This window comes from Mastacembelus armatus, chromosome 1, assembly GCF_900324485.2.
Source record: "Mastacembelus armatus chromosome 1, fMasArm1.2, whole genome shotgun sequence".
Classification (NCBI taxonomy): Eukaryota; Metazoa; Chordata; class Actinopteri; order Synbranchiformes; family Mastacembelidae; genus Mastacembelus; species Mastacembelus armatus.
In genome coordinates, this window is record NC_046633.1 from 11,062,599 (window position 1) to 11,086,119 (window position 23,521).

At 40.5% G+C, this 23,521-nt stretch overlaps 2 protein-coding genes across 2 annotated transcripts; one reads left to right on the forward strand and one right to left on the reverse strand.

Moving 5' to 3' along the window:
• Positions 1-411: 411 nt before the first annotated feature.
• melk (maternal embryonic leucine zipper kinase) lies at positions 412-8,161 on the reverse strand. The gene is made up of 18 exons (XM_026304528.2): positions 8,025-8,161; positions 7,667-7,779; positions 7,501-7,586; positions 7,033-7,149; positions 6,806-6,949; positions 6,622-6,690; positions 6,201-6,293; positions 5,907-6,005; positions 5,582-5,650; positions 5,165-5,263; positions 4,885-4,971; positions 4,574-4,705; positions 4,249-4,392; positions 3,795-4,071; positions 2,494-2,590; positions 1,855-2,011; positions 1,476-1,579; positions 412-1,366 (listed from the first exon to the last, which is right to left on the reverse strand). Exons 2-18 carry the CDS (start codon positions 7,743-7,745, stop codon positions 1,189-1,191), a joined length of 2,031 nt encoding a protein of 676 aa, XP_026160313.1. The 5' UTR covers positions 7,746-7,779; positions 8,025-8,161; the 3' UTR covers positions 412-1,188.
• Positions 8,162-12,715: 4,554 nt separating this feature from the next.
• On the forward strand, positions 12,716-20,996 carry adamtsl7 (ADAMTS-like 7). The gene is made up of 12 exons (XM_033325152.1): positions 12,716-12,850; positions 13,544-13,673; positions 13,788-13,963; positions 14,125-14,233; positions 15,004-15,183; positions 16,012-16,141; positions 16,811-17,033; positions 18,462-18,635; positions 18,797-18,970; positions 19,061-19,240; positions 19,921-20,062; positions 20,842-20,996. Exons 1-12 carry the CDS (start codon positions 12,716-12,718, stop codon positions 20,994-20,996), a joined length of 1,908 nt encoding a protein of 635 aa, XP_033181043.1.
• Positions 20,997-23,521: the final 2,525 nt, after the last annotated feature.

The window sequence follows — 23,521 nt, forward strand, 5'->3', positions numbered from 1 at the left end:
ATGCTTTGTTGTACACCAAAATTCCTGCAGCTCAATGATCAAAAGTGTTAATTATAAAGAAAAAAAATCATTACTATTCATAGTTGGTGTTTGTTGCTAATTCCTATTATCAAAACAATGATTGTACTCAATAGAGCATCACACATTAAGTATCTTCAATGAGTAATTCAACTTTTCACAACTAAATATTTTGTGGTAAGTTGTTAGAAACACTGTCACTCTGCAAAACCATCACCATCGGTCTCTACAACAAAGAGGAGCTAAGACAGGAAGATGAACAGAAGGATGATGACAGAGTGTAAAACACACCACTGCTCCATCAAACTGCTGAATGAACATATAAAAAAAAGAGGATTTTGTGTCAAAGAAATGCCTACATCCACATGAATCATCTGTCTCCATAAACAGACATGTTAAACACAGCAGAAATCATTTATTTTGCCTTTTACACTGACAGTAAGTAAAGCACCATTAAGAAATAAAAGCAGACACTTAGACACATAGAACCATGTAAAACATCATGACTGAAGAGCTGTAAACAGATATACATAGAAAACACAATGACCAATTAGTAATGTTCTGCTTATTTGTTATTCAATCAAGTTTTGTGCCAACAAGAGAGAATGACATCAAGACATAAATATTGTAATAAGCAGCCAGAAGGTGTTATTACATTTCATACATAAACACATGCATCTCAAGAGGATCGACAATGATCCAATTTAGCATAATTTTAAAAGGAGAAGTAAAACAAAGCTCTACATAAGATAACATACACTGTACAGTATTCTGACATGTAATGCTCATAAAATATATGTAACATGCTGCTCTAGCTTAATGACAATTTTTATAAACGACAATGATGATCATTAATGGCAACAATTTCTGCATCAGTCAATAATCTATCATCCTTTACTCTTGGACACAGGAAGAGTTGGTATGTTGCTCACACAGAAAGGATTGCGTAAATGATAGATACCAAGACTTGGGAGTAGGCAGAGGCAACTGCGAAGGGTGAAGTTGGGGTCTGGTTAGTGTAAGTATGAAGGTTACAGGAAAAGCACATCAATATCAACAAACTTCAAGTGCCCTGGAATCTACTCCTGAATCTTGGGATCAAATACTAAGAAAAAAGTCAGTGCCCACTGACTTGAAACAAGAAGTGATATTTCCCTGAAAGTGCATTATTTAGATCCTGGATGTGGAAAGGATGTCTTCCACCAGGTGCTTGTAGACCCAGGCATCTCCCTTCAGCCTTTGGCGGCGGACTCCAACAACCTCTGGCCTCTGCAGCAGGCACACCTCCAGCTCAAATGCCATGGTCACCTTGCCAAAGTCGCCCCAGGTTTGACACTTCAAGGTGTATCTAAATGCAGGATGAAAACATGACCTAAAAGCATTAGGGTGTGATCAAAGACAGATGTCCGGTCAAAAACTCAAAAAGATGAGAACTGATTAAAGGCTTGTGTTCTCACCCTTTTTGTGTAAAGTCGATGTTTTTTTCTGCCAGGATGTAGAGGATCTGGTTAAGCACCTGGTCTGGGTTGGTCTGACTAGTCAAAGTCACATTGTATTGTGCCTAGACCAAGACAGACACCGATCACAGATGCTGCATAATGCTGTGCATTTATGTAGTGCTGAAATTATTAGTTGATCAATATAGAAAAGTAGAAAATCTAATAATAAAACAAAGAAAACATAATCAATGCTCTCTGGGTCTAACTTCTCAACTATAAGGATTTTCTGCCTTTCTCTGTTTATTGCTATTAATTAAACATGTTAGGGTGTGCCAGTGAAACAAACCAGCATTTTAGTGGCCGCATGATGAGGTCTGTGTCTTCTCTATGCATATACCTTGATCTTGCGTGGGCCGTCACGCAGGGCTCGTCTCTTACTTGGGGTGAGCATGGTGATCACCTTGTCCAAGCCTCTCTCCAGGGAGCCAAACATCTTCCCGCTTCTCTTTTTCTTCCCGCTGTCTCCCTTAACAGCCATGTCCAAAGACCGAGACCTGGAAAGCAAACAGAATCTCAAACATTTTGCCGGGCCATTTGATCAAGCTGCTCCTACCAAACGCTACAACTAAAGTAGATTACATGCTTACACTTAAATGTTAGTAACACTGAAACTCTAAGGAGTCTTCACACATATAGATTCAAAAGGCTTCTACCAGCAACTGCTACCAGTCATTGCGAATGACCGCTGGTTTAGCACAGAAGGAAAATAGTATCACTGGCGTCCCAGTTCTCTACAATTTATCCTTAAAAAGTTACTGTTATATAAAAATAAAGAGTGATGCATGGAAACAAATGGCATACATACATAACAGTACATAGTACAGAGAATACATCAGAAAACAAATGTCCAGTCAGAAAAGGTGTATGTAAATTTGTTCAGTGTGTAAAAAGATGCAGTTTTGACATTTCTCCATCTTGTCCTGCTCACGCACCCCCTTTCACTCCAGAGCCACCATCTATCCTGCAGGTCACTCACCTTCTCTCAGGACTGAAGGTCAACATCTCAATGTTTGGAGATTCTTTGTTCTCTGCTGCTCTCTTTTTATTGTGCTCTTTAGAGGCACTGCCACCACCTACAACACACACAGAATATAAAAAATGTAGATCCTGCTAAAAAAAAACAAAAAAAAAAAAACACATTTGATTATGAATCGCATTAAAATTCTGTGATTTACATGGCAAGGAACTAGCTTTGGTCCACACGTCACTGTGTACCTTAGTCTAAATCATTAGATCTGTGTAGTTTTTGTAATATATTATGTAGCACCATGGCTCCTAGAAGAACCCTGTTTCACTTCAATATGCACTGTATTCACTGCACATGGTTTTAAAAAACAGCAAAAGCTACTTGACTTGTAAACAGGTTTCAGTCTGCACAATGAAGGAAACACGGAAACACACACACACACACACTCAAAAAGCTTGGCTTTAGTGGCAAGAGAACACATGTCACTACAGCCCACGTGGGACAGTGAGCAGAGGAAAGAGACAGCTACACCTGTCATAGCACATGCCTGGGGACAGACACACAGACCACAGTGTGTGTGTGTGTGTGTGTGTGTGTGTGTGTGTCTGTGAACAAGTGTGTCAGAGGTAGCAAGTCTGCACTGTAGCTTAGAGTACAGGCGGCTGTAAAGAGAGGACCGAGCCAGATTCCAAAGGGCTTAACACCAACTAGGTCAGCTGCAGCACATCAGTGGCTTGTGGGAGAATTTATAGTGGAAACTAATAAAGACCGGACATCTGAGCAGAGAACTCACTTTGACAAATAATTAAGACTATAATGATTCTCCATTCATATTAGTGCCCTTCATTCAAAGATAAGTGAATAGAATTAGCTTTCCTGATAATAACCTCACCTTTGAGTTGACAGCGATAAGTGTGAGTGTGAGTAAGTGTCTGTCCCTTTTCAGTAGCATGAGAGCTAAATCATACAAATATGACTGGCTTTGGAAAAGAAAAGAAAAGAAAAAACAAAACAAAACAAAAAAAAAAAAAAAACGGGCCCAATAAATGAGTTTATTACCAGAAGACAATTTACTTGCAAATGTGTGGCATGTGGATGTGGCAATTGTGATTATGAGAGCTGCATGAGACAGAGCGGGACAGATAAATAGAAGGGAGTAATGTGGAGAGGGCAGCTGGCTAATTCAAATAATCTAATAGAGATTGTACTTCAGGCCCTTGTTTGGAACAAAAAACAATTACAGTATACAAATAAAATAAGATGAACTGCAGCTATTGTCATTTGTTGCATAACAAAACAATTGCTCATACCTTTAGGTGTGACCCCATTGGTTTTGCTGTCATTGACATTAGCATTTTGATTGGGTGTGGTCAAGACTTTCTTGTTGGGTCGTGCATTCTTCTTACTGGATACAGGAGTTCGAGGAGGAGGCAATACAAAACGTTCAACATCTTTCTCCTCAACAGCAAGATTCTCCTTGTTCTCACTGGTCGGCTCTTGGTCTCTCGCTCTTCTGTCTCGGCAGTGCTGTGTCCCTCGTCCTCTCTCTGCGGTCGATCTTTTCTCCTCTGATGGAGATGCCAGTCTCTTTAGGAGAAAGAGTGAAATGTGGTATGTGTATATTTCTCATGAAGTCACATACCGTCTTTCTTACTGCTACAAGTATAGGTTGATAATTTTTATTGAAACTTATTTGTCTTTCTGAACCTACTACAAGGACAGGAAACACAATAAAAGCATATAGTCTTCGTAACTTTCACATACTGGGTCTGGCCGATCTCTGACCCCCTGGGGTGTATGTTGCGTGTTTGATCCCCATGGACAATCATCAATGTAGCCTGAGCAAAAGTCAAGAGATCCCACAATCACAGCATCTTCATCCTCACTGAAATGAAGGGCTACATTTGTCTGAAAGCAAGAGAGAAAATTAGGAAATAGAATAAACACAAACAGATCAACCACAAAACTTGGTATTGGGAAACTAAACATTTAATGTATAGGGTGCAGGTTAAAAGTACGAGTCAGAACATCCAGATATAAAAGCAATAGTCAGTAGTCCAAGAATAACAGTGCATCAGGGTGGTCTGACCTGTAGTCCCTGATGTAGGGGAGAGCACGAGTCCTCACAGACAGCCGGTTCAGGCCGCAGGCGGACAGGCTTTCCCTTCTGCTTCTTTGACAGGAGCAGCAGGTAGGTGGCTGTTGTCTGGTCATACCGCCACTGCAGGAGTTAAGATGTGTTAAACTGATTTATCATACACACAATCAAAGGATTGGGAAAATAATTTATATATTAAATATCTGTTGCTGCTTTACAGTCAAAAAACCCTAACAATTGGTAGCAACGTCAAACATGGGACACAATAATGCTGTCACTGAAGTGTGTATATGACCACATACCTCCTTGACCAGCGCTGTGGTGCTCTCTCTAGAACGCTTCATGTTGACAGCCATCTCAGTGATACAGTCCTCATCTATATGGCCAAGCTACAAAAAGACAACACTGACGTTATTAAATGGATCAAGTTTCCAGTTTTAAACCAAGAGAAATGCTTATATGAATCTTGGCTCACACTACCAATCAACAGTTCAAAGCTGCTTAAACTGTAAGTGTGAGCTCTGTTTCTATGTTTAAGCATTCATCTATAACATATTTTGGTTTTTGTATGTGTGTGTATACCGGCTGCCTGCTATACCACTCCACAGGACTGTTGTAGTCTTTCATCACCCAGGGATGGTCCAGCAGCTGCCGAACACTAAGACGTCGCTTGGGGTCCACCTACAGGACACACAAAGTAACTACAACTCAGAATGCAAGCTGAAGACTGCACAGTCCACAGATAAACTCATACAAATACTATACAGCTTATGTACAATATTTTGAATTATTTTATTTTAACTTATTTTCTTTTTACTGTGTTATAGCAATGTGACAGTTACAAAACTCAGTTCTACTGTGGTTCAACCAGGGCAAATGTAATAACTATTTAAACTTAGAATGTTTTCTAAAAAACAGTGAGAAACAGTGTGGTAAAAAGAGCCAGAGTGGGAGACAGATAAATATGGATGAAAAAGAAAACAATGACTGAATACATACCTGCAACATCTGGTTGAGGAGGAGGACACTACCCGGAGAAAGCCATCGTGGGTTGTCATAGCGACCTCTCTGTAAATTTAAAAGATAGACAAACAGTCTGTATTTAACAGTCTTGGTAATTACATCTGCATGCTGGTACTGCACTAAATGCTTTTGTCTAGGTAATTCAAAAATTTGTTTTTCTCTTCATTCTGGCAGTGGTCAACAGTGATTGCCTGCAGTGGAGCTGGATCAAAGTTCAAAAACCATGTGAACACACGATAAGCTGTTTTTTTTCAAAAGTATTAGATTGGTACGAAAATGTTAAAGATAACAGTGCTCTTACAGCAATCTTCCTGTAGAGGGCCATGCAGTTTTCATCATCAAATGGCAGGTATCCACAAAGTAGAGCAAACAGCAGCACTCCCATACTCCACACATCAGCCTAGAAGGTACACGTTACACAGCAATAGTTTGGCTTCAAGTGTTACGCTAGGATTTCACAGCTAAGGATGCAGGAGTCATACACTGATGAGTATGATCAGGACAACAAGGGAGAAACTCAATTGTGGAACAGACAGGATATTGCCAATCACCAGTTTTATAGACTTAAATAGGAACAAATGTATGCATCTCTCACCTCTGAACCAATATATGCTTTTCCCTGGATAAGCTCTGGAGCAGCATATGCGGGACTCCCACAGCATGTCATTAGCTCATAACTCAGACCACCCTAGGAGAGAGGCAACCACATGATAGTCAGACCACACAAAATGCATATGTGTTTATATTCAGTAATTTCAATATGTACACACTTTGCTTCATGTAACAACTTTTCTCTATTATACCCTCTGTTTTGAGAAAGCAGAGTAACAATCTTATTGTAAGAGGCCCAATAGAGTTTTTCCCTATGTAAAATCTATCAGTGTGCTAACCTAAAAAGATGTTTGTATGTATTCTTGCCTTTACAATGCCATACTATCTTTCACACAAGTAGAAAGATAGTGGAAACTACCTTACATGATATATATATTCTGATGACAGGGAATGTAGTGATATACCTTAGGTTTGGCACACAAGCCAAAGTCGATGAGCTTCAAGTTGCGGTTTTCATCAATCAACAGGTTTTCCTAGAGAGAGAGAGACACGCAGATACAAAATTCATATAAAACTACAGACAAGTAGACACATTTGCTGAACAATCTCTCAGTTACTCTTTCACATAGAACCAATGGTTGTTTTTACTGGTTTTAGATCTCTATGTGCATATCCCTGGCTGTGCACGTAGGCCATTGCAGATGCGATCTGCCTGAAAAAGACCCTGGTCTCCTCCTCTGACAGGCGATCCTTTGCTACGATGTAATCAAACAACTCCCCACCTGGACAGTACTAAGAGAAGAAGGAAAATGAGAACGGGAATTGAAGTCATAATATAACATTGTCACATCATATCTTTCTGAATGCGTGCTTACCTCCAGCACCATGAAGATGTGGGTGGAAGTCTCTATGACCTGGTAGAGACGACAGACATGCTGGTGACTCAGGTTCTTCATGGCCTCAATCTCCACCTTCACGCGGGGCAGGTCCTCCTGGGGAGAATGATGGCAAACTGTTTGTTATTTTAAATAAACATGTAATTTTCTTACTCTGAATTTCACTTGGCTCTTTTTTTTTTTTTTTGCTGATACCTCAGGAACAATCTTCCCAACTGTATGACACAAAATAAAGGGCATTTTCTGCTTATTTTTGTTTTACGATTATAAATATCTTGTATTTTGAGATTTGGGCTGCTGATCATAAAAAAATGCTACTAAAATCTTCAATTAAAATGATGATGTAGTTTATAGACTTTACTAGTTGATAATAAAACGCTGCGATTTTGATGTTTTCTTCTTGTGTCGTTCTCTTTAATTCAGTCATCAGGTCTTTTTCTGACTCACCCCTAGATCTTTTTTATTCATGATTTTAATGGCAACTTTCTCTCCTGTCAGGATGTGTCGCCCCAGCTTGACTTTAGCAAAGCCTCCTGAAAAACACACAAGGTTTATACTCAAACCAGAGAGTATATAACACCGAAAAACATGAAGAATAATCGTCGTGAGTCACCTGAGCCGATAGTCTCGTAAACTTCATAATATTTGCGGAGCTCGTCGACTCCGCGCTGCTCTGTCCTTTCCACCGGCATCCTCTCTGCTTCAGCCGCACAAAGCTAAACGTCCCTGTGGTGGGAGAAAATGGTTCACAGCAGCGCTGTTAGCACCCAACATGCTTAAAACAATGAGCTACACTGGAAAACAAGTTATACTCAACGTTAACGTCAGCTAGTAGAGCTAGTTCTCTGATTTCCTGCCTCGCTAAGCTAACTTAGCTCAACTAACGTTAACTCAATTTTGAACTGTTGCTAAGAAACGTCGTTAATAACACTAAAAGTAACACATGTGACGTTACTGCGAACCAACATTACCTAGATTTGCATGAAAACTGAAACCGACGAAGGTAAAAATCAGCAAACAACCATATGTCATCCAGTCAAGCCCTGTGGCAGAAATGTTTTCTTCCACAAGTTTGAATTTCGTGCGTCGACGTTGACGGCATTTCCTGTTTCCGTTTGGTGCCTTCCTCCGCCCCTTCGCGGTGAATAGCAGTACTGCAGCGCTGTGACACAACACCGCTGGACAGATGTGTTCACTCCACTTCAGGGTCAGCTTATGTTGCTGTTGAATTGTTTTATGCTATAACTCACTTTATTTAAGTGAAAGTACAAATAGCAACCAAGTAAAATACCAAAGTAAAAGTTGCATTGAAAATGTTACTTAAGTACATTTCCATAAGCATTATCGGAAAAATGTACTTAACATATCAAAACGTAATAATTAATTAATAAGAAGCAGAAAATCTTAAAAGTTGGACTACACACACATATAGCATAAGCTGCAGATACAGTACATGTGCATCCATCTTCTGCCATTTATCCTGGAACATCCATGTGACAATGGGCAAGTCAATGGGCCAGTCTGTCACTAGGCTGACACATAGAAACAGAAAAACACTCACACCTATGGGCAATTTACCAGTTAACATAACCCCAATCTGCATGTCTTTGGACTGTGGGGGGATGCTGGAGTACCTAACCCAAAGAGACACAGGGAGAACATCCAAAGTCCACATAGAAAGACCCCAGGTCAAACAGGATTCAAACCTGGAACCTTCTTCTTGAGAGGTAACAGTACTGATCACCACACCACTGTACTGCTCTGATACATGCCCACCACATGTATTACAATACTGTATTATTTAGATAGGTTAATGAATTAGTTAATTTGTAATCAGTATTGTGATATTGAAAGTGTTCAATGTGGATCTGGTTTTAAAAAATGTACATACTATACTGTTTGTATATAGTTCAGTAGTTTCGCAGTTGCATATCATTATATTACACATACATAAATACATATACTTCATACATTATGCTCCCTTTGTGTACATCCTCAGTGCAACATCGTTTGAACTAACTACTTAAAAATGAAACAAAACAGTCTACTATCTCGACAATATATAGCACTCGGATGTGAAGACCTTTCTGAAAGGTAGTATTTAGCTAAAAGATTTATCTGCAAAAATACTTTCACGTGTGTTCGGGGTCAGATATACACCACCTGTGGGATGCATGCTGCAATTTATAAACTGTTCTGCATGACCTTGTAGGTAGCTGGTTGTAGGTAGCTGACCACAAACATGCATTTATGTTTTCAGAAGGTGTGTGTCTTCACCTGCAGCACGGTTCCAAGGATGTTATTAGGAGAAGGTGAGAGGTGAGCACAGAAACCAATGAATGTATTTTACAAGACCCCTGGCTACCTCACAGCCATCTGTAATGATTGTATTCAACCACTCTCACTGTCACACTTTTCTTGTTGTGCTGTAAATGGCACAGTCACTAATTCTCTCTTGGTTTCTGTCCTCCATCATATGCATCAAAAAGGGACAACTTTGTCAAATAGAGACAGATCAGCTCAAAACTAAACAAAATCCTATTAGTCATACAACAGACCATCCTAGTTATGACTTAGCTTGTAAAATGCAGGCAAAACATACTTGCTGTGTGAAAATATTACGTCCTGACATTTAGCCAACAAGGACAGACAGCTGCAGAGGAATTTGGGTGATTGATCGGTAGTCAGGAAAGAGTTGGTCATTAGGGAAATAACCGATGGTTAGGGGACGTCCAGGTGTCAGCGGGATGACAGAACCCCTCATTTGGTTTCTGGGGCAGCTGGCCAGGACAGGACAGAGGGACATCAAACAGCCCACAGCTGGAGGAAAAGAGAGGGCAAGGCGAGTGTGAGGTGAGAATTAGAGAAGAAAAATGGAAAGAAGATGAAAAGAGAAAACAAAAAGAGGGAAAGGGAGAAAAAAGAAAAATGAGAAAAATCAGCTGTAATGCACAGCCAGAAAATCTTTGATTTTAGTGGTGAGCTAAATTTCCATCGACTGCATTGTTCACTCTCAATGTCTTTTACCATTCTGTCTTCTTTTCTTCTTCAGTTTTTGTGGTCATTGTGGCCAGCGAAGACATACACACACTCATTGAATTACTAACAACACAGAGAACCACTGACTAAAACATATTTTAAATGGCCGTATAATGGTTTATTCTCAGGAAAGAAACTGAAAAAAAAAATTACAACTTTTTCAGGTCTCATATTTTTTACCAAATTTATCCGTAAGGGATTCATCATTCCCAGGTCTGCATGAGCTCACAGTTTGACTGCACGTTAAAGCATATTTTCAATGTACTGTAACATACTGTAAGCCAGTGGGTGTTCCCCTTTCTGGATCCTTTTATAAGATGCAACACAAGAGAGAGGGTTTTTTTTTTTTTCATCAATAAAAAACACACATAAATGGTTACAATGCTTTTGAGAATATGTTCTGTTACACTGGATGGTTTTAACAGACAGCATGGCCAAGGAAGGCCTGAGGTTTTGCCAATGGAGTTTCACATGGCTTCAATGCTGAATTATTATTTTGCAGCCGGGCATAGTCACAGTCTGATCACAACAACATTGTCACAATATTAACTTTATTTTTCAGTCTGACGAAGCTGAATTGTGTACTGCACCTTTGTTTATGGATGAACGCATGCACAAGTCACTGTTTGAGAAAATCTGTGTGTAAAGGAGGTGTTATGCCTCTTCCAGCCACTCTCACTTTCACAGTTATGTGTGTAATCAGACATGGCAGCTTTTAAACTGTCAGAGTGGAAGACAGACACTGTAGCCCTAACAGTGTTTGTCCTTGACAGAGTTCCCAGTATTCCCTGGCAGACCTTTGGAAGCTACCAGAATGCCTGCTCTGTGACTACTGGGTACTCACTGCAGGGGACCGGCGTCTTAGATTTGGCTGTTTGCCAGATAGAGGGAAAAGGAGAAGCATATATGTTAAGAGTATTTACAGCATGCATGTGCAGGTTTGTGTTATAATAATGACTTGTGTTACATGACATCAGTGTCCTGTGTCTCAGGTCAAAGGGCACAGTTGCGAACACACACACACACACACACACGCACACACAGATGCAGAGAGACACACAACAGGGGAAATGATACACTGGCGTCAGCTATAGACAAGCTGCTTCAAGCATCATTATGAGGTTTCACTGAGCTTTGCAGGATCAGAGTCGGCTCGACTTTCTCACTCATGCTGCTTTCACAGTGACAATTGAGTCACAGTGCATTATGGGCATTGCATCACAATGCTTTATCCACACATATGTGACTCATATATCTCTTTAGAGGCCACATCTGAGTAGGTGCACTTACACAAGCACACACACAATCACAAAGAAACAGAGGTTCTTAGAGAAGTTGTACAATTCGCAGTCTCTGTACTTCCAAACTCATCTTGGGAGCAGCTGCGGTGTTGCTCAGTTGGCTGGGGAAATATGCCTTTTTAGATGTGAAATGCTGTGGGTTGTGCCACTCAGGTAGGAAACAGGAATCAGGTAAGACACATAAATTATCTCCACTCACACTGTGACATTTAGTTCAATTTCACAGTTAAAGCCGTGTCTGAAATTTACAACTCTCATCTCTCCTCGCTCTCCAACATAAAACATTTGAAAGTTAAAGAGCCAGACAAGCTGCAGTACATTATGTGTTTATAGGGCTAGAAACATCTCTGTTCAGAACAAAGGCAGTCATCCAGTGAAATATAATGAATCCATTTATGACTGAACTTGTCCAAAATCATTTATGTCCATCCAGATGTTATCATCACCTCTGGAGATAAAGACTTAGAGAGTGTGGCACTATTGGATTTTGATTCCAGGCCAGGGGATTTACAGTAATTTCTGAGTGGATTAGCAGCTTCCCTGACATGGTAAGGTGGTGAACTGAGTCATTGTAAAATGAGCATCTTTGGGTGTGAATCACTGATGAAGAAACTGAATCACTGTAGAGAAAAAAATGACACTGTACATGTTTTGTGTTCATTACACAGAGACAGATAGTGTGAAGCTGCAGCTAGATTTAACATGTTTTTTCTATCATCCTAAATCCAGATGGCATTTTTGATTTAGATGCTTTTTACCCTTCATTTTTTTTCCATCATTGGTGAAATGAAAAAGGAATAACAAGACAAGCCTTATAAAGTAAAAAACAAGAAGTGGGTGGAGAATCAGCGCAAGATCAAGCATGATCCAGCAGTGGTCAAAGCCTCACAAGCTTGCATGACATTTCACAGACAGTGATATTGGTTTTGGATAAGATTTACGATACACTACAGGAGCCTGTCCACATGCCACACACTCACACACAGATACACACACACATACACACACACACACACACACACACACTCTCTCTCTCATACACACATACACACACTTATCATGAGCTGTTACAACATTCATACTGAGATGCAAAATGGGTAAATGGGTAGTTAAACAAACATTTAAAAATGTACAGTACCTAAAGTTTTCAGGCACTTTCTCTCAACATTTCTCTTTACAACCCTCCCAGATTTTGTCTTTTTTCCCTCCCACCCCTCAAGCCAACCCCACCTCGCAAACACACACTCTCCCATTAAGCATGTGTGTGTGTGTGTGTGTGTGTATGTGTGTGTGTGTGAGTGTCCTCCTCCGTCAGTCTCTCCATGGCTGGATTGTGGCAGCAGCTCAGCTCCCTGAGGCAGGGACAAGCTATGGCTCTCCTCCACTTCATCTGTCTTTTCTACTCACCCTCAGGTGCTTTTCCCTGGGACACCAAAGGCAGCCCACCCCCTCTGGAGGTAAGACATGGTCATGGAAAAATAAAAAATAATAAACCCAATTCATATTTATATATTGGTACATGAATTTTTCGAGCTGTGATTATTTCATTAATGCAAGCTTTTTAAGTGTTCAAGTTTCATATAGGTGTTATTTTATTGCTCTCATGAACACTAGAACAAAATTCTGGCTGTGGGGAATAACTGCATGGTTTGTTTTAGATTATCGCTGTCTTTGTCACTCAAGCTAACTAATTACTAACAGATCAAGCTGTACCAGATTGTGAATGCATTATAAAAAAATGAGAACCACAGGGACCCATTAATAGTGGCATGGTATGAAAAGAATATAAGAGGTGAACTCTAAATTTGCAAAAATGAGATCTCTGCAGTGGAGGAATGGAAAGGAAGACTAGAAAGGTTCCTCAACTCAAACCAACTGTTGGACTGGACTAAGTGAGCTGTGGGATTTCCAGCAAGCGAGAGGGAGAGAGAGTTGGAGAGCAGGATGGATGAGTGAAAATGAGAGAAAAAGAGCAGCAATGTGATCCAGTGGAATTTATGATTATACTGTTGAAACACATGCCTGTGATGGTGAAACTGTGTTACACAGAGCATGCCTGGAGCATTTGTACATGCACATGAGTGGGCACATTAAGTGCTTGTACCTGTGGCTTTGTGGTCATAAAAGTGTGTGAATGTATGTGTTGGCAGGGGTTTGAGGTGGTGAAGGGGAATTTCTCTCGGACTTTCCTCAGCATTGGCTACCATAAGATTACAGAGATTCCTGCAGGAGCACAAAATATCAACATACGAGAGACAACAAAGAGCCCAAACTACCTGGGTACTACACATACACACAAATGCACACGGACACCACATATACTATATCTAAAACTGAAATATTTTCACCGTGACGAACACTGCAGTGATGGATGAACATGGGCTTTCCCTCCAGCTCTGAGGACCCAAACCGGGGTCTCAATCATCAATGGAAACTGGGTGATTGACAGGCCTGGGATTTTCACTGCTGTGGGAACACAGCTGATGTACCGACGACCCAATGAAATCCGCTCTCGCAGTGGGGAGTCCATCACTGCAGCGGGGCCACTGACTGAAGGCCTGCATGTTTATGTGAGATGCAAAATGGCGCACATACTGTTGCATACACCTCGCATCATGCCATTTCGTGTTCAAATGCATAAATAGACACACAAATAAATGCTTGTACGATACAGAAACGGTATTACCACATGCTGTGATGTGCCACGCATCTCTGTCTTGCTTTTCTACAGTTGATCTACCAGCAACCAGGTCCCAGTGTATACTATGAATACAGCATGCCTTTAGAAAACACACTCTCCACTGCTGAGCCAGATACACATTCAGATGTTCTGCCTCTGGGTGAGTACACACATTACCATTCATAGACACAAAAACCCACTCTTAAAACTGTATTACAGTGACCCTGGGTGACCAAAGTGTCATTTTCACCTAGCAAATATTCTGGTTTGACCCCAGGGGAGGATAACACATAACAGATGCCTCTGCTTGTATCTACATGTACAGAGCATATGTGTCTGTTTGGTTCAGATCTCACTTCAGGGTCAGAGTAATGCCAATATTTAACCTTTTCAGCAGAACTGTACTTCTGATAATTTGATTAGGATTTTGATAATATATTTAACAAAGGCAAGCATCCAGACTTTGTTCTGACAAAGTATTTTACAACGGACAGGCAAAAATGGGTAACTTGGGTCAGATTCAATTTCATTACTTTATAGTTAACTTCCGCTGAAGAAATTGCTTGATTTGTATCTGCCAAAAATGAAAAAGAAGTCATTAATTTAAAGGGTTTTCGTTAATGATGTCAAGAAATAACAAATATTACACTATAACGAGAGTATATTTGGAGTATGCAGCCCTTGGACATGGGTTGCACACTACTGCATGCATGCAGTGCGTATACTATTTGGGTACTGTACCAGTGTGAGCACACTACATGCTCAAAACCTGCTGAGAATTAGTATAGGCATTAGAGGATTTAAACAGCATGTACCCATATGAAAACATATCTAATCTGCCATCATAAGTACCTGGGCCTTTAACACTTACACTTACATTGCTTTACTTGGACATTCTGCTCTAACTCATAATTTTCCACTTCTTAATAGCCGAAACTGCAGGTCAGACAGATCCAGGTGAGAGGGCACCCCATGATGTCATTACCAACAATGACATCATTACGCAGACAACCCACTCTAAACAGGTTCCCAGTGTGAACACTGACCTTCAGCCCACCTACACATGGAAAAAGCGTGGGCACACATCATGCAGCACAACCTGTGGCATTGGTGAGGAAACGCTTGTAATTCAAAAAAGGGACGAATACACTTCTGGAATGAGCATATTTAGTTTTACAAGAAAAACACACACTGACTTTTCCATTCTAACTTAAAATGGATAAAATTACCTTTTATGTCTATCAAACTCCACTCAATAACTCATATTGACAACATAAATATGTTTGTAGAAATTTAGGAAAATTTATTTTAAAAAATCCAAAACAGATCTTTTATTTAGAAAATTATTAAGATCCCTAATTCAGTATTTTGTAGAAGCCGCTCTGATAACAAATACAGCGCTGATTCTTGAGTATCTGCAAGCAAAGTAAGTTGGGCGGTTTATCCCATTTTCCCTGTCAGAGCCTGTCAAGCTCTATCAGAGTGGATGGAAAGCCTTCCAGCTTATTTGGCTGGACCACTCCATTGTTGTCTTTGCTGTGCACTTCAGGTCTTCTTTGAAAGGTGAACTGTCACTGATCATGTGCACTCTAACACTGTTCTCCCATAGCCTTCCTGTGTTTGGTTGCTCTGCTCCTTAGTTCAATTCTGACCAGTCTCCTGACTATTTCACTATATTTGAGGGTTATTGAGCGTAGAGTAATGGACAGAACGTTAATTTTATCAACTTCAATTCAAAATTAAGAGATCTGAATACTTTTCAAAGCAAATGCAAATATTAAGGTGTTACAAAATCAAACCAAAATGTCTGAGAGATTACTAAAACTGAAAACTGTCAACATTCTGTCAAATGTGTATATTTACCGTCATATTTTTTGCACACATTCACTTGTTTTTTCTTTCTCCTGTTTGTGTTTGCGTGCACACATGCATTTGCAGGCAGGCATCAGGTGCTCTGGGAGTGTGTTGAGAATGATTCCAAGGCGACTGTTCCTACTGAACTCTGTGACCCTGCACTTGACCCAACAAACATGGCAGAAGACTGCAACATGCAGCCTTGCCCTGCATAGTGAGCAACGCACATAAACACCACCTGATGTCCAGTACATTAATCATACAGACATACACATACACTGAATGCAACACGCATATACACACACCGTATTAGTTCCACATGGTGCTGCGACTCTCAGGGTGAAGCCTTCATCACTCACACACATTCCAGCCATAAGTCAGACATCAGTTACAGTCAATCACACTGACTCATGTTGGCTTTCATGCCTTGTGGTGAATACCACTAGATCTTACCAGTCGCCAAGATGTAGAATGATGTTGGTGTATTAAGTGTTTGGTTGTACGTCTCTTAGATTTTTCACTGTCAGTGTCAGTGATTCATGACAGCTGTCAGTTTGAAATACTGTATATATGTTTCTGCTGGGAATGCAGCACTAACAGAAGACTGCAAAACTGAAACCAGCAGTAATGAAGGGAGTAGAAACAGCTAATCTTCTGTAGCAGAAATACATTTTTTTATTGTCTCTTTTATGATCTTTGTTAGGACTAGGGTTTTTAAAAATGCCCCCAGTAGAATGGGGGCTAACTGAACACACACAACTGTGGTCAAAATGAAGACAAAGAGCTGGGGTATGCTGTGCTCGAGGAAGGTCATTGCTAAATCATGTTACTGCCATGAAACCACATCCTTTGTGATGTTTCACCCAAACCTCTGTTCTCACAGCTGGGATGTGGGGGAGTGGTCGGAATGCAGCAGGAGGTGTGGACCAGGCACTCAGCAGCGCCAGGTCATCTGCCGCCAGGTCACACATGTCCATCCCAATGGTACAGAGACCTCAGTTACTGTGGCACCAGCTCTTTGTGGGTCGTCTGATAGCCCAGTGACCAAGTCGACATGTCAGCTTAAGATTTGCAGCCAGTGGGAGATACGATCTGAGTGGAGTCCGGTGAGAAAACACAAAGCACACATAATCATAGGTTTTAAAATTTTAATTTGCTAATCGGTAGGTCACCACAAAGTAGAGTAAAAAGTACTTATTAGTAATAGATCTTCTGAAATGTAGAGAAGTATACTTTTAAAGTTGCATAAAACTAAAAACCTACTGTTATTCTCTGGTCCCTGTTCAGTTCTACCCCTACCACACACCATAATACTTTTTATTTGAGTTGTACAACTAGCTAATGGTTTTGTGAACAATATGTCAAACTGAGTGGCATCATTTTCACAAGGATGTAGATACAGCCTTTGAAGCTATATCAAGAGGGGTTGATCAAAGGCTTCAGGCAATGTGCACCCTGATTGTCAGCATAAGCTCAGAGTGATTTGGTATAAAGGTTCAGAAAGTCACCAGAAATCCTGCCAAGCAAAATTGAGAAGAAGTCAGGATCAGTCGGCTCTGGAATGAACATTCTTTGAAATTTCAATACAGAAAGGCAAATGAGAAGGAGAGAAGAGAGCTGGCAGAGCTTGAATAGAGATTATAAAAAAGACGCTCATCATGCATTAGCACAAGGAACAGCAGAGGAAAAGGGGCAAAGAGAGGGGCTGGAAGCACAGTACCTTTGGAGCAAATCCATCTGCTAAGACAAAAATGAAGACGGAACCTTGCACGTAGAAGGACATTGATCGTCCGCACCAACAGTGACAGCAGAAGGGAGAAGACCTAGAGAAACACCTGGAAACTGTCTTTAAGATCACCTGGGCAGTAAGCTGGAAGGCAGAACTACTCTGATCCCTTTGAGAGAGGTGATATTGTTGGTGTCATGACCAATTACTTGGAGAAATATGCAGGGCATACTTAGTAGAGGCCATTATCTTAGTAGAGGACAAACCCCAACTCAGGGCTCCCAGTAAGCTGATTGCAAAGACATACGATAGGAAGTTGGAGATCAACCTAGAAAGGCAGATGAAATGCCACGAAAAACATTGCAACAACTACACTCAGTCCAGATCTGGTGTTAACTTCTACAGCAACAAAATAAAAGGTCCTGCTAGAAATGACTGCCCACCGTGAAGACCAAACAGAAGAGGACCTTGAACGGAAAAGGGCTAAGTGCCACCAAATGGCAGCAGAGTGCTGGAGGGAAGGATGGAAAGCACCCTGTGGGGCTTCTGAAATGGGTTACAGACGTATTGCAGGCCATCGAACTCTCAAGAGCCAGAACAAATGCCGCAAAGTTCATCAAAGGCCTAAAAAATCATATATTCTTGGAAATGTCACTGATGATTTGTCCAGGTTGCATGAGTTGGTTACAGGAATTCAGACAGACACACACACAAACCATGTAATCTACCGTCTGTTTGCATTATTGTCTAGCATTTTTGAAAATGCCTCTTTTCCCATCACCCTGCTCTTCCTCCCTGTCTTCCCAAGTGTTCAGTGCCATGTGGGGTGGGTCAGCGCCACAGGGAGGTGGTGTGTGTGAGCAACCAGGGTGATGTGGAGGAGGATGAGGAGTGTAACAAGAACCTAAAGCCAGAATCACTGCAAAACTGTGACATGGGAGCCTGTGCACGCAGCTGGTTCACCTCTCTCTGGAGCCAACGGGTAACACAGAAACTGTTAATACAGTATGTATGTGTGAGGGTGTAGGAGGTGAATGTGGTGAAGAGAGCCAAAAAAAAAAATAAATAAATAAGTGAAATCATTTTGAAATCTTGAAATAGTAGAACTAGTGATTTACAATGTATGTGTGTGATAATCCTCAGTGCTCTGCAGAGTGTGGTAGGGGCAATCGAACCCGGACGACTGTATGCCTGATGGATCACCTGACTGAGCTCCCGTTGGATAGCTGTGAAGGGAAACGCCCACCAGAGGTGACATCCTGTGATTCAGGTCCATGCCAAAACCGACTTGAGTGGTATACAGGACCCTGGGGTCAGGTAATTCACATATATGCACACAGTTCTCATACACACTATCAAAAGAGCACCCATCTGATACAACACCTTCACATGTGTACGTTAATTTAGTGCTCTGCAGAATGTGGGAATGGTACGCAGACCCGGAGAGTGGCTTGTGTTTCCGACAATAATGGTCACATTGAGGTTGTGGACCACTTAAAATGTTCTAGTCTGCCTCAGCCAGTCACAGCTCAGACCTGCAGACTAAAGCCATGCGGCGTCCAGTGGTATGTCACAGAGTGGAGTGCGGTAAGTTTCCCAACATCTCTGTCCTTGTACCATGCCACTACGAGCCCCTCTTGTCTGATACATAATTATTTGTCATAAACGTATATTAAAGTGTCAGTTCATCCAAAACCCAAAAATAATAATATATTTTTTATTTATTCATAGTGGGATATAGCCAAGCAGAAAGTTGTGGTTTCATGTACTGTCTCTAAAAATTCTGCTGCCACCCCAGTGTACAGAGAAGAGCATTGAAAATGACTGAAACATTCAAATTTATAACCTCAGCAGTGCTCATTGTTGGCTTTGGGAATAGTCATGTCCAACAGAAGGGATTTATTAGCTTTTCCAGAGGTTTTAACAAAATCATAATGGATAGACTTTTACTCACTTGTCATGAAGATAGACATAAAAACTCAGTAGGTAAAAAAACTACTGACACAATCAACAATCAACAAAGCCAACCCTGTGACAACAGACAAAACTCCATCCACTGTGAGTAAAGCTAAAAAGCAGGTTCACTGTCATCTATACTCGATATGGTCTGTGGATTGTCAGGAGTAACCAGGACACTGAATTTGAAAGACATGGTGATGTTTAGATTTCAGAGTGTAAAGTTTTCGTTGCTTTGAGTGTCACATATGAAACTCGCTTCATCATCCTTGTACCAGGGTGACTTTCTGCCTCTGCTCACTCCTACTCAGTGTTCTCGTTCCTGTAACGGTGGTTACCGCGTGAGAGAGGTGCGCTGTCTTGCCGACATTACGCCAAGTCACCGCTGCGACCCTAGTTTGACCCCAGAGAGCCGAGAAGAATGCAACACACAACCTTGTGTAGCTGAGATAAGTAAGTTTCTCTAGCAGCGTTACACCAGAGGCACTGCACACTATAGGGTGTAGTTGACCCCGGCGTCAGAGGTTGGAGTGAGATTTCTCTCGGATGCTGTTCATCTGGGGCGTATTGTCTCAACAAGGAGGGATTGAGGGGCTGTAAGAAAACAAAAAGGAGAAAGCAGCTCCGTACATCAAAACAGCTTTTAAGTATGTTAACATGGATTTACAAGTGTATCACTAATCACCTTTAACATATTTTTGGTTTATCACCACCTGACTCTGCATTCTTTAATTAATGCATTACTATTGTGAGGCTGTAGAGTCTCTAACATTGGAAATGTTCCTTTTACTATCCTGCCAAACAACAATTTTGCTCTGAGTCTGTGTGAAATCATACACCGGCAAATTCCTCCTCACACATCTGAAAATCTTTCTCACTTTAACATAATTACTGAAAAATTACTGGAAACACAGAAAACTTACATTTTCATGTACAATCCACATCTTATTTTCATTTTATTAAAAACACATTTTGAGTTTGAGTACATAGATCAAATTTTACTCTCAGAGCAGAGAAATGTCTTCAGAAATGCAGCACGACTACAGTGTTGATGCTTTCAGACTTGGACATGAGATTTGGACTTTGGGCCTGAGGAAGTAAACTTTAAAACTGAAAATTAAAACTGCAAGATTATGTCACATGTTGGTGAGAATACATTGTGTTAGAGTGGAAACATTGGTAGATTCTGGGGATAATTTTTGTCTGTACCTTGTTTCTCTTTTCTGACCCAGATCCATTATGCAGCGACCAGTATCATAACTGCATGGTGGTGGTACAAGCCCGACTCTGCGTTTACCCTTACTACAGAAATGTCTGCTGCGCAGCCTGCTCCCACGCACAGAAAAAGTACCCTCACTTATTTCAAAAGAACTACATCCGCAGGTGATGCTGCCTCAGGAGGGTCAAATTCACTTCAGGTCACAACTCAGCTTGAGGAAAAAAAAAACAAAACAAAACAAAACAAAACAAAACAGTAATGTGAAAATATTACCTATCTCTGTTTGGAATGTACCTCACTGTGTTGAGCATGGTTTAATATTCACACAGACCAACCAGGTAATCAGCTGCTTTCTTCTGACGTAAATACTGCTGTTTCATCTGACACCAAACCTTTTTAATCTCACGACAACACAGTTTTCAATGAATTTTTGTATGTCTAGAGACTGGTTTCATTCTCAGTTTAAACTTGGACTGGTCACATTGGGTGAAATACCTGCTATACTGTAATATTTATTCTTAATAAAAAAGTGTAAAACTTCTGGTAGTCAGCTGTTTTTGTTGTTTTGCAAGAAGTTACAAAAAATATTGAACTGTTATTTGGCATCTCAACTCTCCTTTTTAGGGTGTTTTAACATGTTAAATTCTAAGGAAATAATATCACTACAGAAAGTCTCAGTACAACAAATTATCGTTTATAAAACCTGAAAAGGTCACACCCACTGTATCTCCCCCGCTGGAGAAAAAAAGTGGGAATGTACAAAATAGGAACGATGACACAACAAAGTCTGAATTCTGTGGTCCAGATATTAGTTTCAGCTAAACTGATTATACTGAATCATCTTTGTCACTGAATAGATCAGTAGATTCAGGCAGAAGAAATCCCCTCACAGCTGACTGAGACTGCTGCTGTCAGGTGATTCACAGAGACTGTTACTCTGTTAAAATCAGATTAGAAGACAACTAAAGCCACAGAAACATGACCTTTGACTTGTTATAACTAATAGGCTGCTGGGTCATTAAAATCAAGTACACGATTTCTATTTCCTACTTGGGCATTTTAGTCACATCTGTCTACTGTGTTCTGCATGTTGTAACCGAGTATAGCCCCAGCACACTAGCACTATGTTCTTTTCTACCGTTTTGCAGAAGTGAAAACTTTTCATTGGTGGAGACATTTCATTAATGTTTCAGTGCTTGACAGCAGCCACTTAGAAAATTGCATTGATGAACAAACTGTGGGTGATCAGGCAGAAATTGGACCATATTCTAAGATTAACTGAGCTTGGAGCTAAAATTCGGTTTAATCAGGTTTAAAATTCATACAGTACCATAGGACATTAAGACTAATAGTCTGAAACTAACACCACCAAAGACATTTGTTAATGCCTCTTCAAATCTAAATGGTGCGTTTAATTAAATAACATGCAAAATGATAACCTACCTTACATATTTGAAAAATATAGGCGATTTTTTAAAATGGAAAACGTGTCCGCTTTTTTAAAATTATGGCAACTGCAATGAGTAAACATACAATCTAACCACTTCCCTTATAAAGTAAGGTTTTCTGTGTGATCATTAATATCTTTGAAAAATAGAGAGTATTTCTCAAACTGTGCCAAGGGTATTTAAATTTACGAGGTCAACTGTATATCATGAGGTATAATATTTTTATGTTGGATTCAAGGCTTTGCCAGAAATAGCCTTGCTCAGAATTTCACATCATGCTGAAAACAAACCAAAGAGGTCCAACTGGAGTGTGTAGATCTGCATGCATTGTGTTAAAAAAAAAAAACTCAGTCAATGAGACCATGAAACTACATGAATCTTTCATGCGAAAAAAAAAAGTCTAATTTCCCCAGAAAATAAAACAGAGTGTACATGTTAATGCTGCACCTTTAACCTATGCACCAATGTATCCATTCAAAATGTCATCACTTTAGTTAGATAGTAATACCATCGCTTTATTGGGAGAGCCAGGCTGACAGCATGTAAAAGGCCATAATTCACTCACGAGAACTTATAGCACAGAAACATTAAATGAACACCAATGACAAACGCACATTGCCTTGTGTTCCTCAAAACAAAAGCCGCATGGGGGCCAAGACTCTTCTACATACACACATTCCCATTTTGTAGCTATACATAATCTTTAGTAATGTTCCTATGGTGCTCCAGAGTCTTTCTGTGTCTGTGCATGCAAGGCTGCACTGGCAGGTCCATGCTAGTAGGCTGTTGAGGGTGTGTGATAGGAAAAATTTTTAGGGATGAGCCTGGGCCTTTGGCATTTAGGGATGCAGGGTCCACATTCACTAATAAAATGTGTCTTGACTAAATTGTTTGGACACCATTACCCCGGAAACATTCAAGGCTCTCTTTCCATGCTGATAAACCTTAAAGTTTTTCTTCATAGACACCAAGCTGGGTTTTTGTAAACAGAGATGACAGCCACGTCTTTTTTGCAATTTTCTTTTCTTGATACCTTTCTTTTTTTTTTTTTTTTGCTTTGTCCTTGGCATTGGGTACCAGACAGTAAGACATTAATGTCATTGTTACTGAAGTTTAACAATAAGCTCTCTAAAAACATTAATGTTAGCCCGCCCCCCCCCCCCACCACCCACCCCGCATTGTCCTTGAACAATCACCATTTATACAAGTCAGTTCTGAAAATACAATGGCAAGTGATATTTTCCA